We start from the raw sequence: 12,041 nt of genomic DNA, 5'->3' as shown, positions 1-12,041 counted from the left end.
AGGTTGTCATAAAAGTAATTTTGTTATGTTACACAATGACAATAAAGTAATTGAACTGAATTGAACTAAACTGAACTGAACTGAAAGAGGACTCTGTTTTTTCCCTCACCTACGTCAAGGTCTGAAGATGCGGAGGCAAGGAGGCTGCATTCACTGTTGCAATCATTAAATTCACATTAAATGTAAATCAAAACAGCACACTGGAATGGTTCTTTTAAACGGTTTAATGTTTTAATAACTAGGTATGCTAGACATTAGTCAGACTATCACTAATGTGTTCTAGGCACAGACAAACCGTTCTTGCTCTCCTCTTTGCACGGTACTTCTCTATATCCAGCCAAGTTTTTACATATTAAGTATAAATACTGATCTGTATCAAAATCTGGGGGGGATAATCTAAGCTCAAAAAATCAACAACATAGAAGAGTACATTTTTTACTGGTGCAAATTATGTCACATAAAAGCTTTTGAATTACTATCCAAACTGTTCATACTTCTGATTTTGACTTTTTTTTCAGCTTACTCAAGGGAAATATATGTGAATTAAAACTAAATGCAAAAATACATATATTCCTGATGGAGCTTACATAAGAGGTTGTGATAAATTAAAGAGAGGCAGACAAACAATTTAAAAGTTTAGCAAAAGGCTAATGGCATTACCAGGTTTGAACGTCTAATTTACAAATGACACTTGAAACTGAACTCAGCACCACAGATAAGCACACAAGTGGAAACCCCGCCCACTTTTCGTGTTGAATGTTACGCATGTAAAGTTTAAGGTCTCCAGAACACTGTTCGGTAATAAATGAACAGGTCTGTTAGCATCATTCTCAGTTTAGCTTTACCTGTCTGGGGCCATGTTTCCATCACCACCATACAATCTCACTTTCTTTGGTAGCTTACTTTTAAACGCACAATTCTGTGAAGCTTGCCCACAAGTCTGTCCTCCCCACTCATTACAGATAGTATTCCTAAATGCAAAACAATGTATTCATTTTTATTTTATGTGAATGTTCAATGCACTATGGTTTGCTCTTGTGCTTAAAAATTGATGAACAGTTTAATAATTAACTTTTTGTATTATTCCTACAAATACATGGGTCTCAGCACTTTGGAAAATGTTTTTCTTTTTTTCCTTTGTTAAATCAACAACGCTAAAAATATCCTATGGTGAAAAAATAAAACAAACAACAATTTAACGTTGAAAAAAAATCACAAAAAAAAAAACAAATAAAAATAGAATGAAATTAAAAAAATCTACATCCTGTACAAACACTATGACCAAATAATTTAAGAAAATAGTGTCTCTAAAACGTTCATATTGCTTTGTACCTCCACAGCGGCCCTGTTCTGGCCGGAGTCCTACAGTACCATAGCTGGCAGCCTAGCAGGAGCCAGCAGAGGGCGCCCCAAGCAGGGCCTTGTGCCGACTTCTCTGAACGAGGTGTTGGGATTCACCTGCAGACTTTTGCAAGTGTCTTGGAAGAGGAACAGTCATGTTTTTCATCTTTAAGCAGTTTTTTTTTCTTCTGTATGTCTTTATTTTATCAATACAGAAAAAAGACAAAAGATGGTCATTACTCGATGATCATGGATAGGTACCGCTGTAAATATTATCATCTTTATTACTCTACAGTATTGTTACTATGACTATCATGGTCAGTGTGTTCCCGCTCGCCTGTGCGATTCAGTGCTCAGTGCTCGGCGCTCGTTTTCTGGGAGGAGAAGCTGGGCAGAGTCAATAGCTTAGGGGTGGGAGCGGGATCTTGGAGCGATCCATCCCCGCTCCCGAGGTCGAAGGAGTCCTTAGAGTCGCTGGAGGGCGCCCGCCGTCTCAGGCAGGTGTCCTGGCTGGCCAGCGTGGTGTCCTGCGTCTCGGGTGGCTCCACGGAGATGCAGGGGGGGCTCATCTTCTTCTTGCGGCGGGGAGAGGAGGGCAGGAGCGGCACCGCCTGCTGCAGGCTGTTGGCGCGCGACACAAAGCCTGAGGATGCGGAGCTACGCTGGGGGCTGCGTTGGGGGCTGCTCTCCACCGAGGAGCACACCTCGATGGAGTGCCGCCGTGGGTCGTCCAGCCAAGAGGCGGGCCGCGCCAGCAGCACCCGCCGGCCCTGTGTGTCCGCACTGTGGAACTTCTTTAGCTGCCTCCGGTAGGGGCTGTGACTCCCGCCGCCATCTCCGCCGGCGCTGCTCACTAAACCTGCCCGGATGATGCGGGATACCTCCTGGTCCACCGAGTCATCCTCTGTCTTCTCCTCGGTCTTGCTGCATGCCGGGGGCACGGGGAGGCGAGGGGGCGGGGGGGTCTTGGAGACATTGCGCTGGTTGTGGACGGTGTGTTGGGTGTGCACGCTGGAGCGGGTAGGACTCGGGGAGGCCCCGGGGGTGGCAGGAACCAGGAGGACCGTGGGCTGCTGGTGCTGCTGTTTCTGCTGGGTAGGGAAGCCTATAGGTGCCACAGACAAGCCCCCATGTCCTTGTGCTCTGCCAGCCTCCTCTGCCTCTGTACAGAGTGCCTCCTGCGAGTCATTGACCACAGCCACCTGGAGTGATGGGGGGAATGAGTGGGCGGTGAGGTAGGCGGGGAAGGGGAGGTGAAAGGGAGACTGGTTAGTGTGAACTGGTCAAAGGGGATGGGTTGTAGTGGTGAAACCCTTATGAATTCATAGGGATTTGTTTCAGGGATTGATGTGTGCAAGCTGTCAAATTTTTAATAAAAGCAAAGTCGCTTTGAGATTATAAGTGTTTTCACAAGTCTGTACTCTAAAAAAGAAAGCTAGCATGATGACAGCTTACATGCTCTGCAGCTTCCATCATTGCCCATTCTAAACATTCCGTCACTGTTGACTTCTACATTGTCTGCCAATATGTGCCACCCCTCCTCCCTGCCCCCACTTGACTTAGCTTAACAAACAAACCTAAAGTGTGTTGCCCAACACAGAAACGACCTGTTTCAACTCTAAAATCTCTACTAATCAATACATGAATCGCACTACATATAACACCAGCTCCCTCCATGAATTCGAAGTTTCAAGGAGGAACGGCGCGCTACCATTACAGCGAATAATAATAATAAGTGACTAATTTCTACTCCACATAACAGGGTGCTCAGCTTGCTATCTCAGATGTGCAAGCCAATTATCACAACAGCTTGACTTTCCGTCAGATGAAAATTAGAGAGCTCTCAAAAAAAAAAAAAAAACACACCGGTCAGCTGACACTGAGAAAAAAAAACAGCATTGCGCAACACAAAAGGAGTGGAGAATTCGGGGGGACATAATGAATTTACAGACATGTTACATTTGGACTGTGAAGAGAGTACAGCTTTCAGATTTCACTGCTTGAATTGAACTGGAAAAAAACATGGAGTTTCAGGCAAATTTCTTTGGTGCAAGGAGACACGTACACTACCAGTCAAACGTTCTTGCAGACCACAGGTTTATACCGCTTTTCCATTTATTTCATAAACTGCAGATTTTTTATACTTGTTAATCACTGGAAAGTTGAGTGAACAACTATAAATGAAAATTTAATTCAAGACAAGTTTCCTTTGTAACCTGGAAAGAGTATGTGACACTACATGTCTGACATCCTATTATCTGGTTGTTTGATGATGGGATAGTAAAATTCTAGGCTGTCCTTTAACTTTAAATGCGCTACATAACTGTTTCATCCCATGAAATACAGCAGAATTTAATGTCCCTTGTAGAAAGAATGCCTCGAATTTTCTCTGCTGTTATAACTGCTAGAGAAGGCTATTTTGGTGAACTAAAGATATGGCATTTTTTGCTAGTAAAGGTAGTCAAACGGTGAACATACTGTAAATATCTTTGTTAACAAAGAATCTTGAGTGTATTTTTAGTAAATGTTAAGTAAGTAACATGCACATGTAGAAAATCTCAGTGCGTGCAAAAACTTTTTACTGGTAGTGTAGGTGCTCTGCTATTTTTGAGAATAGTAGCAGGCTGAAACAAGGGGATTTTATTTACAAAACTATATAATGAAGGCAAGAGAAAGTTTCAGCTGTTTTTTTAAATTTATGGCCCTTCTGGGCTGAGGGTGTTTTGAGGACATGCACCCAACAGCCCAATTCTCTGCTCGTGACCTTTCCTCTCCCACAGACAGCTGCAGGCAAAGAATGCAGAGAACAGAGCAATGTTTTGGAAGACAGGAGCTGTGAAGCCAAGGGTCAAGAAACCAGACCTGGCCAGTGGCCTGACACAGAAAAGGCTGACCAAGAAAAGACAGAACACCGTGCATGGAAGGTCAAATCTCTCAGTCTGCGTATGGGTGTCTCAGCACAAGCATAAGGGAGACCACGAGGACATCTAGTGGACAAAACGATGTACCAGCTTTTCCTTCATTGATTTTGCAGCATTGATTTTGATTTTATTTTGATTCACTGATTTTGCTACATTTTCCATTACTATCTGCGAAAATGCATTGTGTTTTAACAAAAAGGAAAGTAAGCACTTTAAAAAAGTGTTTCTAAGTTGAAGAACGAGCTGAAGCAGTATAAAGTTTTAAAAAAATTCTGTACAAATGAATTATAAAAATGTAATATCGGTGTATATACAAGCAAAAAGGACATACCTAGAAATCCCGTGGTGGTACCTTGCCATGCTACCTTGCCACCCCCCATTCCAATTTTTCGTATTATTTTACAGATTTTACATCCCTGACAAGCATACATATTATAGTAAAAAATCTAATTCAAGCAAATACTATCCATAGGACCTTGTCAGTAATCCAAATAAACCGCTAATCATAAAAAAACCAAGATGAAGTTACATTTGCTTATTCTTTTTCCCCCAGTAGCCTGCACTCACAAGTGCAGTGAGAAATCCAGTATTATCTCCTGAGTCTGAATACATGCTGCAGGATATCGGAGAATATCCCCAGAGGTATGGTTTTGCATGATAAAATGAAGATTGGAAGTTGTACTCAGGCAATTCAGCTTAATCACAGCAGATGTTCTTTTTAAGTCCAGTAACGGTAGTAGGTAACCTGCTTTTCAGTGTCTTGGAAAGTAAGCATTTCAGTATAAAATGATATATTTTCCTTTACAAAACAGCTTGCTCCTGCATTAGCCAACCACTGTAGAGGAACAGCCTTATATCACATTTACAATACCTCTGTTTCTAACCTCTGTTTCTGCTTTGGTAACTGTTTCTAACCAACTGCATATGCTATGTGTAAACAAACTGTAAATGTATTCTACAGGCAGTGACCTCCCTATCCAACAGAGGTCCCTGTGCCCCTGTCCTGATCTATGGTGACAGAGTCCCTGTGACATACAGTACTGTGCAAAAGTCATAGGCAGTCAAAGGAAATGTTTAAACTATTTATCTGGGTAGTAAGTTTATATTTTGCCGATGAAAAATCACAATTTAACATTAGAACCTATTCAAATTAAGAGTAAGACGATAAAAACAAACAAGAATTTCTTCTGTTCACCAAAATGTTGCTGATATCGTTATTGGATGGGTAGATGAACACCGTTTCAGTTTCCTAACCTCTCCTCGAGGGCACCTCCGCCATTCCATGCATTTCATAAATTTCACAACCAGCTCACTTAATTAATTAAACTAGTTTACAAAGTCAGTGGGTATCAGGTGTGCCAGCGGTCAAGTCAACAACTGCATGGGTGACTTGCATGGTTGCTGTAAATACCGGGGTGATTTCAGGAGAGGCTCTGATATGCTTGCACTCACACACTTTTACAGACGTCACAGTTTTACACGAAGATCATTGAAGCATCATTTCCTTTGACTGCCAGAGGCTTTTGCACAGTGCAATACATTTGGTGGTGAAACATGGGGGTGTGGACGGGGAGGTGGTGGTGGGGGCTGGGTTTGGAAGGGTGAAGGTTTGAGGAGGGGGGGGGGGGCGTTTCAGAAACAGGAATATCTGTCTCTGAGTTGCAGCTTTGGGTCTGGCTTGCGATGGACCAGGCTGATCTGAGGGTTTAGTAATTTACCAAGCAAAAAAACAACAGACATAGAGAAAAGAATTCAAAGACAGCGTAGTTAGTTAAGACTATCAATGACAATATGGAAATGAAGATTTAAACCATCATACAAAGACTGATTTGAGTTGAAAGCCTGTTACCAGCACTTATATGCCAGTTGTTTAGAATATGTTACATGCATTTATAATATACCCACTGCTAAACGTTTCTTAAATCTATCAGTTTGAAATATTGCCGTTAAACTGTGTGGAATATGCAAATACTATGATGATAAACTCAGTTATACGTACATTATGCATGATTTATATCCTGTAGTATAATTAGGATCTTCCTGCAGTTGTTCCTACAGTATGTCATATAATATTTAACTGATGAGCCCAGTGATAGTATTTAAATTATATCTTGAGTTATTCTCAATACTCTCGTTTTTTTTTTCTTGTAATATTGTTGTAATACATCATAATATTATTGTAATAATATGTAAAAAAAAATTTTAAATGATGTATCCTGCGATATGTTTCTGTATTTTCCTTTGTTACGTACTTGACACAGCTTAAGGGCTATGTGTTCTATACCTTTGTGTTATTGAAATATTCTATTGCGTTGTCATGCGCAAAATCAATTTGCACTCACCTGTCTGCGTAAAGTACGGGCAAAGGTGTGGCCTCGACGGGGGGGAGGGATGCGTGGGATGCTCTCCGAATCGGAGAGGCTGTGGGGGCTGATTGGGCGAAAGAGGTCAGAGGGCACCGCCAGCTGCTGGGAGCTTTCCTCTGGCTGCGACCGCACTGAGCTGCTGGAGCCTGCGACAAACACAAGGGGGCAGCATCAAGCGCTCGAGTTAAAGTCAAACAAAATAATGCTTAAATTATCTTTGTGTTGGTAAAAATGTTTGACATTATGTCTGTAGCCAAGTCATTTCAATGCCGTCCTTAAAGTCACCCCAATACTTGCAGCAACCATCCAATTTACCCATGTGTTGTATAACACAAGCACTATCCCACTTTGTGTGGAAAATCAATCAATCAAGTTAACTAATTAAGAGAGCCGGTGGTTAAATGGAACGAGTGCAAGAAATGGCTGAGGTGTCCCCGAGGTGAAGTTTGCAAACCAAAACGGCACTCCTCGATCTATCCAAGAAAATATCAGTGACTTTTTGGAGAACAGAAGAAATTCTTGCTATAAGAACATAAGAACATAAGAAATTTACAAACGAGAGGAGGCCATTCGGCCCATCAAGCTCGTTTGGGGAGAACTTAGCTAATAGCTCAGAGTTGTTAAAATCTTATCTAGCTCTGATTTAAAGGAACCCATGGTTTTAGCTTCCACTACAATAGCAGGAAGACTATTCCATACTCTAACTACACGCTGTGTAAAGAAGTGCTTCCTCAAATTTGTTTTAAAATGTTCTCCCTATATTTAGTTTTTATTGTGTTTGTGTAAATTGTTTTGTTGTGTTTTTTTTTTTTCTGCGGAAATGTACTGGCTAGATACATAGCTTAACACATTTCCTTTGACGGCCATGCACAGCACTGCGCGTGTGATGAATGAGGAGTGAGTGACAGCTGTAGGCGTCGGTACCTGACTGGGCCCTCTTCGGGGAGGCGTGCTTGCCTGCGTTGGACGTGGCCCACATGGGGAGAAACATGTAGCTGTCATTGGGCAGGGAGTGGGTGCGGCCCACTAGTGCCTTTCTCACGCTCAGCATGTTCTCCTCCAGCTTCTCCCCCGTGCCGACAGGCTCCGGCTAGAGATGGAGGGACAGAGTGAGCGGTGCAGTGGCAAGGCGAAAGGTGGGTGCAGGGGCCACGCCGAGAGACCACTCCCCACAAACAGGCAGACATACAAAGGCTGGATGCGTTGGCACACGATGGTTGAAAGACGGCACCATTTCACGCTGGTCACAAGTAGGAGACGGACACAGTGATAACACGGGCTGTAGCATGGCGGTCCTTCTCCCAATCCATCCTAACAGGACCATCCTGGTCACAGAATATTTGCACATATATATATATATATATATAAACATATACGTAACAGATGCCTGTTGAAATACTGATGTTTCAACAACAAAAAGCCAGGTTAATGCATCATCAGTGTCATTTTATTCTGACCAAATTCATTCTGATTCGATGCCATGAATTAGTCGTGACTCTACCCCTATCACGGCTGTGCCCATTTCCTCTCTGTGCAAGCTCTGCCCACGGCCTCTGTCAGAAGACAGGAAAGGCAGCCGGTGGTCACCATGTAAAACACGGAGAGGACCAGACAGACAGAACCCAAAACAGGAGCGACCACAAAGCAGAGCCAGACAGAGATACACAGAGAAAAAGACAGACAGAGAGACGGACGGGTACACGGCAGAAGACAGAAGCTAGAAGAGAGATGGGATCCAGAGATGTTGGAAGAGACAGGCAGAAAGCCGCAGAGAACCCAAGTGGAAGACGGGCAGTACTACTCTACTGGACTGGAACGTACACACACCAGGCTGGAGGAGTGGGATGTGTACAGAGAGAAAGAGAAGCGTATGGTTAAGAAGCCCAGGGCATCCGAGGAGGCACACCAGCACAAACCAGCCACACCCCTACCATCGATTGCACATCCCAATTTAGAGCTTTAATGATCTGTTTCTGAATCTTTTACCCGAGTGTAATTCTTACCAAGGGCATCGCTTATTCATCTGAAATTGTGAACCATTTCAAAGTTGTGAGGAACTCGTAAGAATGCCATTACTACAATGTTATTTAATGTTATTATGTGGTTTCATTCAGTGGGTTACTTTCATTATTAGGACAGGAAGCGACACTGAAGGACGGCCTGTCATGAGACAGCCACCTTCTGGGTTGGTTGGTAAGGTGAAGGGGGAGCTTGGATGCAGGTGTGTTTGGAAGCCCTGGGTGGACCAAGAGGACCGCAGAAGAGAATGAGTTTTGCTCTACTGTGAGTACATTGCACTCCAAACTGGTTAGTAAGAAGGGGTTAAAATCGTCGGGGACAGAGTCGTCCGTCAGAGCTAAGGACCAGGATTTCTCCGACGTCAGAGACAGAGCTTCCATCTCCGCTAGAGGGATCTAAACAGGAAGAGATGAGCCAAGGGTGAGAACGGCCATCCCTGGCAGTCACGGACAGACAGACGAATGGGGATATAGAACGTTAGCAAGTGGGGACCCAGGTAGACTTTTAGATGGACACACCTGTATGGTGACATGCACAGAAGTGCCAGTGTCAGGAAGAAGCTGGGAGCGATACACAGGGGTGAGAGACACACTTGTGGCAGGTTTACTCACAGAAAAATGTTCTGAAGGCAGAACAAAAAAATGATTGGTTCAGAGAGACAACCAATCAGATTGTACAGGAGGCGGGACCAAGACATCTGATTGGTTGGCCTCGCCTCCTCTAATTGCTTGAACCCACCTCTTCTACAATCTGATTGGTTATCTCTCTGAACCAATCATTTTTTGTTCTGCACTCAGAACATTTTTGTGTAAGTAAAACTCCCATGAGTGAGAAACACACATGTATGGAGAAGAGACAGTCACGTTGTGAAAACAAACCCACAAAGAAAAGGACCCTGGCTGTTGGACAGCAGGGGGTGGTGGGGCGGTCGGGACTCGCCCTACGTTACAGAGCAGGCCTGCAGAAGTCCCTCATCAGCAGCAATCGCTCAGCATCCTCAGCACAGACTTTCCAGAAAACTCTATACATTTTCTAGAATTTCTCTATGCCTTGTTAGAGGTGCCAGAGACGCAGGCCGGGCCTGGCCTCATCACCCGCGTTGGTTATGGAGACTTAACTGAAGAAATGCTTTCTGACAAGCTAAGGAATAATCCAGGCAGAAGGGAGAGAGGGCCGAGACCTACAGGCAAAGGTTGAGGTGCCAGTTAATTTAAAGAAAAAAACAGTGCTGGTGTTCTTGAGGCATTTAGAAACCTCCATTTACTTTAAAAAGCTTTAACATGGAATCGTTTCACCACACTAATCTTGTTCCAAGTCATATTTCATCCTGAATGGGTAAAAAAAGAAACACAAAGGCATTTATGTGCACATTTAAGGCATCACCTAGTTTATTGATCACTGCATTATACCATAATAGCCCTGCTGACCCTCACGCACTGGCAAAATAACTCCTGGTCCCTGTTCATAGCCCTTATCTCCCGTCTCTGATAAAGAGGCATAGATCCCATTTGTGGTCTCCAGCCAAAGTGGTCTGCGTGGAAGCAGCAACATATCGAAGAGGATAAGACTGTTCAAAATGTTCTCCAGGAACCTGACCTGATGGTGGATCTCCCTGTCTCACATGATAGGTCTACAAAGGCTGCCAGGCTATTCTTTGATAGGGCCAAGGAATGATGACACCACCTCTAAGCACGCTAAGTATCATTGCACTTGTGTAATCCAATTGCACAAAGCATTGATCACAGGACGACTGAGAGGGGACTTGGACACACAGCACGGGTGGTCTGGGGTACAGAGAGAGATGGGAGGAGTGGGTGTCAGTGGTGGCAGGTGGGCAGGGGGCAGCGTAGTGTAGGTGTGAGAGATTGACCTGTTTCTCAGTGGAGTACTTGCAGGGCTGGGGGGGCAGGGCGTAGCAGTGGAAGATGGAGCCTGACAGGTTGTCCATAAGGCTGAGCTCCCCCTCCAGTGAACCCTGGATCACCAGGGACACGGAGTCAAGCATGACCCTCCGCTGGGGACCAGCGTGCAGGCAGGACAGGGAGGAAGGCAAAGGGGCGCGGAGGGAGGGCCAATGTTACGGGGATGGGAAGGAGGAGGCGGGGGAGGCGAGAGAAGGCAGGGAGGGGAAAGTTCAGGGAGAAAGATCCAGGAGGTCATGAGGCAGGACAAACACACAAAAAGAGACAGGAGAGAGCAGCGTAGAGTTTCAGTTTATCTGCAGACTGTTACTGAAGTGTTAGGCAGGGTCGGGGCCATTCCACAATACATCCATCTATTACAGTCCAAATCAGGAAATGGAACAGGAGTTGGGACTGGAAAAAAATACTGTGGGGAAAAGAATTGTAAATGAGTTGGCATTTCAGGGAGATTTAAATTCCAACTCCAGTTCCATTTCCTGAATTGATTGGAATTGATGAATGCATTCCAGAATGGGCCCAGCCCTGGAGTTAGGGCATAAGATGCATACATGAAACAGAGTACTACTATGTATACCAGACTATGAAGACCAGTGTATTCATAAATACTCTGTATTGCAGGAGCTGTATACACTGTATACCCACATATGGCCTAAGTGAATAACACATTCGTAGTACACTGAAGCTCCCAATTAAAGAACCAAAGGGCCTTCATAAAAGTCTCAAGCTGTATTTGTATCTCACTGGTTGGATTGCTATGTACTTGGCTATATTTCTAAATGAAATCCAAAGGAATCCAACAGGGGGCACTACAGTACTGCTGGGAAACCAATCTGTCTCGCTGCCAAAGTGAATTAGGATGCATCGATGCATGTGCTAGGAGCAGAAAGGAAGGGGGTCTTATTTTGCAAGCACAAGTTTTATTTACTGCAAAAATAAACCTACTGCATTATGAAATAAATAGTTATTAAGGATGAAAGAAATGTATCTTCTTTCCCATGACATGTCTGACCTATACGTTGTATTTTCTCTTCATAACAAAACTAACCATATCCTGTCTAGGCAAACAATGTCACAATATACTGAGCTGTGAATGTACTTTCCTACGTCAGACCAAATATAAATTAATTTGGCACAGCTTCATTTCTATGGCAACTGCTTTGTTTTTGCACATTGAATCACTGTAAGCATAACATACAGTGGCTGAAAATTTCTAGCTTTTTTTGAGCTTGAGCTAAAAAAAACTGAATATATTGTATACAACCCTAGAATATTTATTATTACAATTTGTTCCTGAATAAGAATGTGTCATTAATCATATTATATATTACAACCACATTTTGATCTATGCTAAATTAATAATTTAAAAAAGTAACTTTAATGTCCAGAATTTATAATAAATATTAAACTTAAATCAAAAGCAAAATGTTAGAAGAAATGAAAAGTTTTATATGAAATGTTTGGTTTAAAAAATA

General features: G+C 43.4%; 1 protein-coding gene across 4 annotated transcripts in view; it reads right to left on the bottom strand.

Moving 5' to 3' along the window:
• Window positions 1-209: 209 nt before the first annotated feature.
• The window catches only part of cacna1g (calcium channel, voltage-dependent, T type, alpha 1G subunit), a 190,334-nt gene continuing 178,502 nt past the window's right edge, over window positions 210-12,041 (bottom strand). For 3 of the 4 annotated variants that reach the window (XM_072712211.1, XM_072712212.1, XM_072712213.1), the window contains 4 exons: window positions 10,518-10,661; window positions 7,553-7,718; window positions 6,605-6,774; window positions 210-2,543 (listed from right to left, as the gene is read on the bottom strand). In XM_072712211.1, coding sequence (XP_072568312.1) covers window positions 1,695-2,543; window positions 6,605-6,774; window positions 7,553-7,718; window positions 10,518-10,661 — 1,329 coding nt within the window. In that variant the 3' untranslated portion in view covers window positions 210-1,694. The remainder of the gene's footprint in view (window positions 2,544-6,604; window positions 6,775-7,552; window positions 7,719-10,517; window positions 10,662-12,041) is intronic. The other variant, XM_072712214.1, reaches the window with a different exon arrangement.

Source organism: Paramormyrops kingsleyae, chromosome 5, assembly GCF_048594095.1.
Source record: "Paramormyrops kingsleyae isolate MSU_618 chromosome 5, PKINGS_0.4, whole genome shotgun sequence".
In the NCBI taxonomy this organism is placed as follows: Eukaryota; Metazoa; Chordata; class Actinopteri; order Osteoglossiformes; family Mormyridae; genus Paramormyrops; species Paramormyrops kingsleyae.
The sequence above is the reverse complement of the archived record's forward strand: the minus strand, read 5'-3'. Positions and strand labels throughout refer to the sequence as shown.